The following is a 12,364-nucleotide window of genomic DNA, read 5'->3' on the forward strand; positions in this document are numbered from 1 at the left end:
ATCATGGCAAGTTTTCTTTTTCATGTTTTTGTAATTTTCAAAAAAAATTAAACTTAAAGTTACACATTGTCTCAACTACTTGTAAGTTGAAACAAAGCATATCTTCAGGTTTATTTAACTCACATTTTTAAGGCAGCAAGTGAACTTTCTATTCTTCGTTTAACCAGCTTGAAATGTTTTACAGTCACTAGGGCTGTCACTTTTCGTTCGAAAATCGATCGCACAATCGATCGGACCAACCAAAAAAACTTTCGAAAACGAAAATAGGAAATCGAGTTTAACCAAATATGTACACTATTAATTTTAAAAGAATTAAACCATTAAAAATATTGATGTTACGAAATTCACAAACAAGCAGAAAAAGGAAATAAATAATTCCGAAAGTGCAGGACGTGTTGCGAAAGCTAGAGAGAAAATAGCAATTTTACGCGCCTATCAATCACGTTTCAATCGCCGCATCCAAGTTAGTGTTAGAAAATGGAGGACAACGGCAATAAATCTGTGCAACACGAGAGACGAGTGATAACCCCGAATAACTTAAGAAGTTCAATATGGAAGCACTTCGGGTTTTGGACTGAAAATAAAAATATGAAGAAGGACAAAGTGGTATGCAAACTGTGCGATCGCGAGTTTCCATATCACAGCAGCACTACATCTATGAGGGGACATATGCAGCTTCATCATCCAGATGAATATAAAGACCTAGAGCGGGAAGAGCCACCCACTAAACAGCCAAAACTGACTAACTTTTTTCCCCCGTCTGCACCTCTAAATTCTGCACGGAAAGAGGCTATAAACTCGAAGCTCGCAAAGTTCATTTGTAGAGACATGAGGCCAATTAGCATTGTGGAGGGTGAAGGTTTCATTGATTTTGTTCGTGAACTTGAGCCTAGATACATTATACCTAGCCGAACCACCGTAACGAAGAACATTGCGAAAATATATGACACTACTCGTGAAAACATGCGTCAGATTTTAAGTGGCAAAAACGTTGCTCTGACTACCGACGGATGGAGTTCCCTCGCTACAGAGGCATACATCACAGTGACAGCACACGTCATCTCAGAAACTTGGGAATTCCACGATTTTGTACTGCAAACGAAGCAGCTGAGAGGTAGTCATACAGCTGAGAATGTTGCAGAGTGCATCACGGGCATATTGAGGGATTTCGCAATACAGCCTGATTCAGTTGTTGCATTCACTACTGATAATGCACTTAATTATGTTAATGCTGTGGAGCAGCACCTAGGTGCTGTTAATATACCGTGTCTAGCCCACACAATCAACTTGGCTGTACGCAAAGGGTTAGATGTCAGAGCCATAGACACAACTCTAGCAAGGCTAAGAAAAACTGCCTCTCATTTTCACAGATCCACTACAGACAGCAGTCTTTTGGAGGATAAGCAGCGTCTGCTTGGTCTAAAGCCAGATAAACTAATCAATGATTGTGTGACAAGATGGAACTCTACCTACAATATGATTTGTAGGGCATCTGAGCAACAAGCAGCCGTGGCAGCCGTGATTTTTGACAAAAAAATGTCTAATCTAGAACTGACCACAACTGAGTGGCACCTGGTTGAACAGGTGCGAGAGACACTTAAACCTTTCAAAGTCGCCACCCAAGCATTGTCCACATGCAAATACCCTACATCCTCAGCTGTACTGCCTTTGCAACACATACTTTTGTCTCAAGTTCAAAAAATCAGGTCAGAGTCAGACGAGAGGTCTTGCTTGAGGGAAATGGCATCTAAAATCGAGGCAGATTTGAGCAAACGCTATGACCCCAAAAAGGAAGCGGCATTTATGCTTTTGAATAAAGCGTCTTACCTGGATCCTAGGTTTCATCGTTTAATCCATATAACGGAGGAAAAGAAGCAACAGGTGCGCGCAAACATTAGAGAGGAATTGTCACTGCAGTCTGACAATGACGAACACGTGGAGGCGGAGCCATGCAGCTCGGGTTCAAGCACGGGAAAGACGGCCTTAACAGCAATGGGGGATCTGTTTGGAGGCGTATACTCAAGGGGCTACGAAAGACCTAATGATGTCGAAAGCGACCTCTTACAGGAGATGATGCGTTATGAAAAGGAGCCACCATTGCCAGCTGACAGCGACCCGCTTTTGTGGTGGAAGATTGGCAGTACGAAATACCCCCACCTTGCGCAGCTAGCAATGAAGTACCTGAGTGTACCTGGGACATCAGTGCGGTCGGAGCGCGTTTTCTCAACAGCTGGACATATAGTGAATAAAAAACGCTCTGCTCTGGACCCTGAAAATGTCGACCGACTTGTTTTCCTGTCCAATAATTTATAATGGGCCTAGCCTTTTAGCGCATTTCATTATGCCTGCATAGTTCCGCTGTTGTGTCGGTTACGTTCAATAAAAACACACATGGCCTGTTCTTAACTTGAAGTAAGTCCATTTAAAGTTTTATTTTTGAACAGTTGTTTGAAATTGATTGAATCGTTATTTAAAATAATTTTGGAGATTTGAAAATTGCCTAAATCATAAATGCAGCCGGGTTGAAGCCTGCAGTAATGTTTTTCATTTATGTTTTTCATTTATGTTATGGTAGCAGTAGCAGTCCACTCTGCATATATATTTTTTTCGAGACTGTTGCACTTCTGTTGCTGTTTGTTTATCTGCACGAAACTACATGCAAATAAATAAGAAATATTGCTGACTTGTGTTTTGCAGTGCTCTCTTTACATTCGTCCGTTATTTGCCATTGAAAATTGGAAATTTTAGACATGGAAAATCGATTTTACAATCAATTCAATGAACACTTATGTCATAAAAATCGAAAATGATTTTTTCACAAAAGTGACAGCCCTAACAGTCACCATCGATGCCCACTGTTTTTTTTAAATTGTGGGAATTTTTAGGGAACGAACGTTCCAGTGCACTGGAAGGATTTTGCGATTGAGCCCTTAATATGGCCGACTCCCTGATAACTCCCATGAAGGGAGCTGAATGAGACACAGCCTCTGCAGTAAAATCGATCTCGAGGGCTAGAGTTGAGAACATCTGTTTTAAGCTGTTGTTATTTTGTCAAGTTTCAAACATCTTTTTGTGATCATACCAGAATATGTTTCTAAAGTTGTATTATGGCTATAATAACATTATCAATAACATCTGAAGAACTCTTTCCAGTGACATTAAGTTATCAAGATGTCAAACTACTATTTGTTATTACTTAGTATGTCCAGCCATATATTAACATGTGCATATACTATGGAACTTTATTTATACATGACATTAACAGTCTGGGGTCGGCTGCGGTGCGGGCGCCGCAAACTCTTTATTTTTCAATCACTCCGCAAAGAGACTTAGATAACTGCTGATTTTGGACATACAGATATGATTTATACATCATTTAAAACGTTAAAGTGTCTAGTTTTTTTTTCTGTCCACTCCCAATAAAAACAGAAGGTTGTGCTTTTCACAAAATTAAGAAAATAAACATGATGCGCGTTTTGTTCTCTCTCCCTCAGTGAAGTAATTATCTGTAATGAGAAGAGATCGCCACACCCCCGCGCCATTGAAGTGAATGAGCAGAGACATCCATATGCATAACTTGTGCCAGTCTCTCCATTCTCTCCTTGTTGTTTCATTCGATTGCACCAAAACACGACATCTAAATCCTTATTTACTTGAATATGTGTGTCAGTATCTCCAGACGCGAGTGATCAGTCGTCTCCCACACCTCCCCTTTGTGCTCAAGCAGGTTTCACTCACGGTCGAGCTGTTTGCACGCGTCTGCAAAGATTAAGCATGTCTTGATGTGTAAACTTTAGAGAGAGTCACGCTAAAGTGTCTCATACTGTAATCCATTAACATACATTTGGCAAATAAAGCAACGAAACACAGCTTAACGTTTTAATGTGGAGCGCCTGTTGCGCTGTTTGAGATTCACCCTCGTTCTCCGTGTGCGCGCGTTTAAGTGCCCTCAATAGTGCACATACGAGAGAAACTTGTTTAAAAAAAAAACAAGCAAACATAAAATCTCTCTGTTATTGACAGGGCACATATAAATAAAATTATCTCCACAGTATTCTTTTTCTAATAAAAACATTTGTTTATGTCTTAAGTGTATGTATAGATTACAGTCAGATTAACCTACTTAAGTATGTGTCATTAATGTTAAACATGACAAAGAGACAAATAGCTCTAAAAATAATAATATATTTAATTTATTGTGTTATGATTCATTTAATTTGATTTCTGTACCTAATGCTAATTTCAGACCTCATTAATGTACAACTTTGTTCTTTTTTGTAAATGTTTGCAATTTCTTTATTGTTTATTAGATTTTTCCCTCCTGCTTTTTGCTGATCCGAAAAATAATCTGATCTATGCCTCAAAAACTGCAATGTGATCCGAACTGTGAGTTTTTTTATCCGTCACACACCCCTAGTAAAGTTAGTACACAGTGGTAGCCATAAATGCAATTGTACTAATAATTGGCATAGTAATTTCTTTCTGTGTTTCGGTTTTTCTGCCTTGGTTTCCTTTTTTCGGTTTTGGCCAAGAATTTTCATTTCGGTGCATCCCTAATCTTAGTTCAAGTTAATTTATGCATTTACTAATACATTATTAAAATCAAATGTTGTTAAACTCTTTAGTAAGGAATAATTGACAATGGTCGTTGAATTATTAGAAAATAATGCACATGTAACGGTTTTTGTATTGTGCTATGTTTGTTTTTGTTATTAGGACTTTTATTTTGACACCCTGTTCTGTTACGGCTTTTATTTTGAAATTTCATCATGCCATTACTTAGCCTGTTTACCTACCTGTTTTTCTGAATCCTGTCTTCTTTTCTGTGTTTGCCTGTTTTGACCCGTGCCTGTTATCTAGATATTTATTGTTTTCTGCCTGCCCTGACCTATTGCCTGTTATTTGGATGCTCTTTTGGATTGCCTTATTTGGATGTGTTTGCCTGCCCTTTGTGGATTTTACTCAATAACCATCTTTGCACATGGATTCTACTCTCCTTTGCTTTGTTTATGCATGTATATGCCTGTGATGCCTCAACCTGGACCTTGGAAAGTTACATAGACTTTGCTCTCTTGTTGAGTGGTTCTCCCTTCACCGTGGGAGCTGTAGATGAGGAACACTACAGCTCAACCACAACCACCTCACAAAAGCCAGCTAAAGTCATGCCTGTTTTGCCCAAGCAAAGGACAAACATTAAATGTATTGAACCAAAGGCAAATGTTTAATTTGGAACTAGTCCAGTAGGGGGAAACCTGGGGAAAATAAGGACAGACACACAAGATCCCTTCCCCCACACTTGTTACAATTCTCTTTTCAGGTAAGCCCCAATAACTATTAAATATGATGACTGTATGAGTAGGCAAGTTTATTGTTGTTAGAGATGTGATGTTTTTAGGGTGACCAGATGAGATTGGCTGAAATTCGGGACGAGGGTCTGATGTTATTGGGGGGGGGGGTGTTTATCCAATAATAGTTTAATTTATTTATTTTATTTAATAATAAAATATAATGAATTTCAAACAGAACCAATCATATTATTATAAGGACCTATGCATAAATAAATTGATATAGTATGTATAGAAATATTTTATACTTCATAGTTTTCTTTATTTTACTTAATAATAAAAGATAATGAATTTTAAACTGAAGTTACTGAACCAATCATATTTTTATTAATATAAGTACATACATTTATATAATACGTATAGAAGTATTTTTTTAACACAGTGAGTGCCTCGCCACCAACCTGACTCCTGCACGCGACTGACTGTCACTGCAAGCACTTTCAACTGTCCTCGCGGTTGCTGCAACTTTCGATCTACTCTATAAAACAAAAAGGTGACAAAAAGTTCCTATTGTCTTTATGATTAAGAGGGGCTGGACACACCAAAACTTTTAAACGTGGCTGAAAAAGCCTTGAGTACGCTGAATGGCAGCTGTTTTTCAGCCGAGCGCTTTGGTAGCTGTGATACTTCAGCTCTGAGCCGGTTGGTTGCTGTGGTAATGTCCCGCCCCTCCTCCACTGTAATTGGACGGCCCTGTGAGAACTGACATTGACGAGCGGACTCGGAGCGTTTCACTCAAAGTTTAATATTTTTGGACCCCGAGCGCCGGGTTTCAGTGCGGAAAAACCCCGCTAGCTGCTTGCTTATTTGAAAAACGAAGAGTTTCCATTGGAATCAATTGAAAACATTGCGTAAAAGCTTTGGTGTGTCCAGTCCCAGCTTCAGTATAATTTTCGGGACAATTAGAGCAGGATTCGGGACAGCAGCTTAGATTTCGGGACTGTCCCGAATTTTTCGGGACTTCTGGTCACCCTAGATGTTTTTGAGATGTTAAACTAAAGTACTAAAAGTACAAATGTTTCTATGCTTTTGTGTTAATGGATTAAGTGAGATCTAATGACTTGTAATCAATCTTTAAGTGGGTAACCATACTTTATATATATATGAAAATGTTATAAAAGTGAGAATGTTACTTTTTGTGAGGCCTGTGTTGGATGTTCACACATATACTTTATGCTTTTCATATAGTAATGCAAGGCATTTTACAGACTGGGTATAAAGCATGTGATGTTCTGTGTTAATGTCTATTTTGTTTGGTTGTTTATTTTGTCTGATGAAGTGAAAAGAACAATGTTCCAATATCATCAGATATTCCCCTTTAAAAAATACATGTACTTAAATAAATGTGCTTGTGTCTTACTTATTTTAAAATATTAAAAATCTCTTTTCAGAGGATTACACTTACCCAAGTTTTTTTTGGGGGGGGTGTAGTACACCGAGGACACTGAGGAGGAGGCAGAGGTGTACCCAGATCCGAGCCTGCCCCATGACCCAGATCCAAGCCTGCCCACTGACCCAGGTCCAAGTCTGACCCTGGACCGTCCTGGCCACACGACCCAGGACCACCTCTGTCCTCTGGACTACCCCGCCTCAGCCACAAGGTCCTGAATAGAGATGAGCCGGATACTCGACTGAAACGAGTATCCGGTACAGATAAAGCACTTCTGCCGAGTACGAGTATTATACGAGTAATACGAGTCAATATCTGTGCTCGGATTAAATGAAAATCATCATTGGGTAGCTGATTGTGTCAGCGTTCTGTGATAGGCTAGTAGTAACAGCACCCCTCCCCTACACCAGTGTTAATTTTAGCAGCAAATTCTGATTTAGTCTTAGTCTTAGTTTTTTGAATAGCACACCATTTAGTTTTAGTCTTATTTTAGTCATCTGAAATCTTTTAGTCTTAGTCTAGTTTTAGTCGACGAAATGTCATAAGAGCTTTAGTCTTAGTCTAGTCTTAAAGTTTTTAGTCTGTTATGGAATGGTATTAAGGTCAGAGTCTTATAATAAGAGAGTTATGAAACGCTTTGATCTCGCCGCCGCGGGGTCACGTGATTCATGTAACGTTATACAGTTCCAAACTGTCAATCTGTTTGCATAGGTTTTCTGCTATTTTAGGTAAATATTAGCTTGTAATGTGAATTGATTACTATACTTACTATGTTTATAACGTTTAACGTTTACTAGGGGGTGATGGAAATACAGTAAATCCGTTAATAAAGATAAAGAGTTAATGGTGACCCAAAGAAAACTGTGGTTATCTATACCAACTACAGCAACACAGTTTATCTTTTATTTTTGTAGTAAAAATATGGCTATATAAATGGCTATCAATCTGCTAAAAACATAATTCCTACACTTTTACTATATTAAAATCACAAAAAAGTAGGGGTGCACGATTCAGAAAATTTCATGATTCGATTCAATTCCGATTTTTAGGCTCGAGATTCGATTCAAAAATCGATTTTCGATTCAAAAACGATTCTCGATTAAAAAAAAAAAACGATTCACAGTATGTAAATGTAGTTTACTTTTTCCTATGTGACTGATTGTAGTAGATATACAATTTTAAAGAAAAGAAACACAACAAATTAAATGTAGTTTGATATTACTTTATGTCTTTATGGAAAAATAAAAACTGTTATGAAGCAATTAGATGACCCCTTTAATCAAACTCTATTAAATACAATAATATAGCATATTAATGATAGACAGTGCAGGTCTATAGATTAGAAATGTGACTGGGGTTATAATGGTTATTATTTCTATTAGATAGAGCAGAAGCAGGAAAAGTGTCTCTTTAATCCACTCATTATTTCAGATTCAAAAGTCTACTTGCTGTCCCACTGACAGCCAGGGGACTTTACATTACAGCTTTGCGTTTTGTAAATATTGAGTCAGCTTGAGCTTTGCTCGTTCAGTGCAATAGATTTTAGAAAATATATGGTTTATTAATAATAATAGAAAAGAACCAGTTTTATCGCCATAGAAACCGTCGGCATGCTGAAACTGCACGCGAGCTTTAGCGCGGTAGCGCTCACGGTCATTCTCCGATCGACTCAGGTTTTATACATACTATTAATCAGACTTTGGACCCGAAGTAATTTAACTATGACTGGCCCGGGCCCGACTGGGCCGCGGGTGCTCCGTCAAGTTCTCTAATGTTAAAACTCTGCTCAAGTTCAGAAACATGAAGGATACAATGTGACACGAGCTTGTTCGCGTTGCATCCCAATTCATTGAGAAACAAAGAGCATGTGAACGCACACCGAACTCATCATGTCGCACACAAAATGTCATTATTAAAGCGTGTCATCATCACGTAAAAACAAAAAAGACAAAATTTGATGCCATATATACTTGGGCACTTGTTAATATAACTGGGCAGCGCTGCAGCAGTAATATGTGGGAAAGACTGTGACAAGAGTGTGCGGGCGTCAGTGTGAATACGACGCAGCGCCATTTATGGGAATACTGAGATAAACTCATTTCAGGACAATAGTAACACGGCATAAAAAAACAAATTGTGAATCGATTTTTGGAATTCTATGAATCGATTCTGAATCGGCAAAGCTTGAATCGCGATTCAAATGTGAATCGATTTTTTTGCACACCCCTACAAAAAAGATCGCCAACGCGGTAATTTGTAACAGTGAAACATAACAGAAACACACTAAATTCATATTTAATTGTATTTATAGTACACATTAAATGTTAATATAATTATACATGATTTTCGAGGATACATCACTCGTATTACTTACCAAACACAATGAAACACAGCAGCATTGTGAAGCAGTGTGACCTTCTTATAAGGCATTTAGTTACTCGCTATTACCCCCTAGTGTTACTCGTAATAGATAAAAAAGAAGTATAAAGTAGATGGCCACCAGTAATAAAATATTAAACCATTAAATCTATGTTATTCACACATTATACACAACTCATTAAAATATAAAAATTTTACTAGTTATTATTAACGATAATTATTACCTACAGCAGAGTTCATAAAATATCACTGTTGACTATATTCATTAAATGTCCGAAAATGTAAAGAGAAACGGTAATTTCATCGATTTACCAGCAGGTGTCATTGAAATGAATGGGCTTCAGTGCTGCGTTTGGAACTATGCGTCACTCCATGACACGCTGTTACTTCCGCATTCCATTCTTACAACGGACGTCTATGTGAGTGTCGTAACTCTCTTATTATACGACTCTGATTAAGGTTTGAATATGCAATACAGACACAGATTTTATGGTTGTTATAGAAAACACGTATTTTATTTTATTCTTAATGTCAAAAAAACTGACAGTGGCTTTTTCACAAAAGATAATATCACATAAAATAAGCGGCCCGCTCTACCTAAAAATATACATGGTCCCTGAAAAAGATATGCATTGTCCCTAAATGACATGCACACACAGACACACATGCACGCAGACACACAGACAGAGACACACACACACACACTTACGCACGCACTTTGTCCAGTCATGTAAAACCACAACATCTACTATAATAGTAACGTTACACATTTCATTCAATTTGAGGACACTGAATATTTATACTCAGTATTAATTCAGACAATCCAATACAATCAATACAGTTCAGATGTGTATTCATTTCGTTTCTATGTTATACCAAGTTTAGCGAAAACACAGTGGTTTATCTGATAAAATAACCTTAGCGTGTATGCTTACCTTCGCATGTATTTCTGGATGAGTCATCTTTACAGGCTGTCGTCTTGTCATATTTGAAGTGTGACCAGATTAGATGCTAGCTCTGACATTTTTGTTGTTAATGAGACATGTCTTCGGACAGGGTGCACCGCAAAACGTTAGCATGTAGTCAACTGAAATCAACCAAAGCTGGGTAACGAAGACTGTACAACTAAATATAATGTAAACAACCTGTTGAGAAAACGAACTTTGCCGCGGCTTTCAAAAATGCCTCTGCTGCCTGCTGCTGCATAGACCAACCTACCCTCAAAGACGCGCTCTGATTGGACTTCTTCCCAACTGTCCCACAAAATGAGTAGCTCTCATTGGATCTCTTCTCCATTCGTCCCTCCCTCACATTTTAGTCTTATTTTTATTCGTTGACTAAAGTGTCAGTTATATTTCGTTACATTCTTCGTCATCATATCTGACTTTTATTTAGTTTTTATTTAGTTTTCGTCCGTGAAAAAGGTTCGTTGACGAATATTTTTTGTCATCGTCAACGAAATTAACACTGCCCTACACACATACAGATGTATTGTGTTGCTGTGTCCCGCTCTGCTCATTCACAGCTCTCTGTCTCTCTCCCTCAGTCACTCGGGTTCGCGCTTCTTTTCCATTAACGTTTAGGGTTTCTTTAGCTTTTTACTTCGGGTTGTAACATTAATACGTACTAACCAGCAGAGTTCTGGTACACGTGGGTTTGTTCAGACGTGAATGCGACGCGCATTGTGTCTCTGGGTGTCGGATAATTTTTTTCTTTTTTAAACCTTCAGCTGTCTCTAACTACTGTGTCCCGCTCTGCACACTCACACACAGAACAGCTCTCTGTCTCTCTCCCTCAGTCACTCGGGTTTGCGGTTCTTTTCCATTAACGTTAGGGTTTCTTCAGCTTTTTACTTCGGGTTGTAACGTTAATACGTACTAACCAGCAGAGTTCTGGTAAACGTGGGTTCGTTCAGAAGTGAATGCGTCTCTCTCTCTCGTTAGTTTTTTCTCGTCTCTCTGGTCAGCTGGCTCTAACCAGTTTTTTTTAACTTCACACACTGAGTGTCTGACACTCTTTTTTTGCTGTATTTCATAAAAAAATAAAGGTAGTAAGTTAAAGTTAGTGTTAAAAATATTACAAATTAATTAAGCTACACACTCTCGCTCTCTCTTCCTCTCTCTGCCAGTCATCCAAGTTTTTTTTCGTTTTAACCATCAGCTGGCTCTAATCAGGTTTTTTTTACTTTACGCACTGTCTGACACTTTTTGCTTTTTGCTGTATTTCATAAAATGTGACCCGTCACGGAAACCAGGGACACAAGTCGGCAGCACAAGTTTCGATAAAATGAGAAACAAAGTTTTTTTTTTCAAAATTTGTGATTTTCGTTTTATTGCAGAATCTGTTAGTTGAGATCACGAAGAAGCCTCTCCATATTTGAGATAGCAGTTTATGTATATTTAAAAGCGTACATTTTGCGGTTAAAATAGGCTTGTTTTCCGGAGATTCTAGCGTGCAGCGGAGGGCGTCATTGTCTGTGTGTATATTTACATACTGTATAAGCTTGTGTTTTCGCCTCCGCCCCCAAAGGGAACAGCGTGACTACTGAATAAGGATAGTTCGCCCAAAACTGAAAATAATGTCATTAATGACTTACCATTATGTCGTTCTAAACTCGGAAGACCTCCGTTCATCTTCGGAACACAGTTTAAGATGTTTTAACATTAGATTTAGTCCGAGAGCTTTCTGTCTCCTCCATTGAAAATCTATGTACGGTTTCCATGTCCAGAAAGGTAATAAAAACATTATCAAAGTAGTCCATGTGACATCAGTGGGTCAGTAAAATTGTATTGATGTATCGAAAATACAGTTTGGTCCAAAAATAGCAAGAATTACGACTTTATTCAGCATTGTCTTCTCTTCCGGCTCGAGCGTGAAGTCACGTGACTGTAGTGACGTGGCTGCTCTGTCCCTTAAGACATGTTTGCTGAGTTTTATTTATTTTTTTCAAACTTATAGCGTGCGTCTCCCCAGACTGTAAATGAAGCTCGGGCGCACAAAACAAAAGAAATATAAAAGAAGCTGGGGCGGAACAAATAACAGTCAACCGCATATACGTCAGCCGCGTCACTGACTTTATGGGGCGCCGCAGTCGGATGACGTCAAAGTACCGCGAGAGCTCTTTAAGAAATCTTACGGAGTAGTTTAATTTCGACTCGCTCTCGCGGTACTCTGACGTCATCCGACTGCGGCGCCCCATGGGGTCGGTGATGCGGCTGACTGTTATTTGTCCAAACACACAGAAGTTACA

General features: G+C 38.5%; 1 protein-coding gene across 1 annotated transcript; it reads left to right on the forward strand.

Moving 5' to 3' along the window:
- The first annotated feature begins 477 nt into the window (after nucleotides 1–477).
- Nucleotides 478–2,313, forward strand: LOC129449220 (E3 SUMO-protein ligase ZBED1-like). The gene has a single exon (XM_073873661.1). It carries the CDS (start codon nucleotides 478–480, stop codon nucleotides 2,311–2,313), a length of 1,836 nt encoding a protein of 611 aa, XP_073729762.1.
- Nucleotides 2,314–12,364: the final 10,051 nt, after the last annotated feature.

This window comes from Misgurnus anguillicaudatus, chromosome 12 (genome assembly GCF_027580225.2).
Source record: "Misgurnus anguillicaudatus chromosome 12, ASM2758022v2, whole genome shotgun sequence".
Taxonomy (NCBI): domain Eukaryota; kingdom Metazoa; phylum Chordata; class Actinopteri; order Cypriniformes; family Cobitidae; genus Misgurnus; species Misgurnus anguillicaudatus.

Excerpts from the sequence above, each read along its gene's own strand:
- LOC129449220 (XM_073873661.1), top strand. The coding sequence starts at position 478 with ATGGAGGACAACGGCAATAAATCTGTGCAACACGAGAGACGAGTGATA.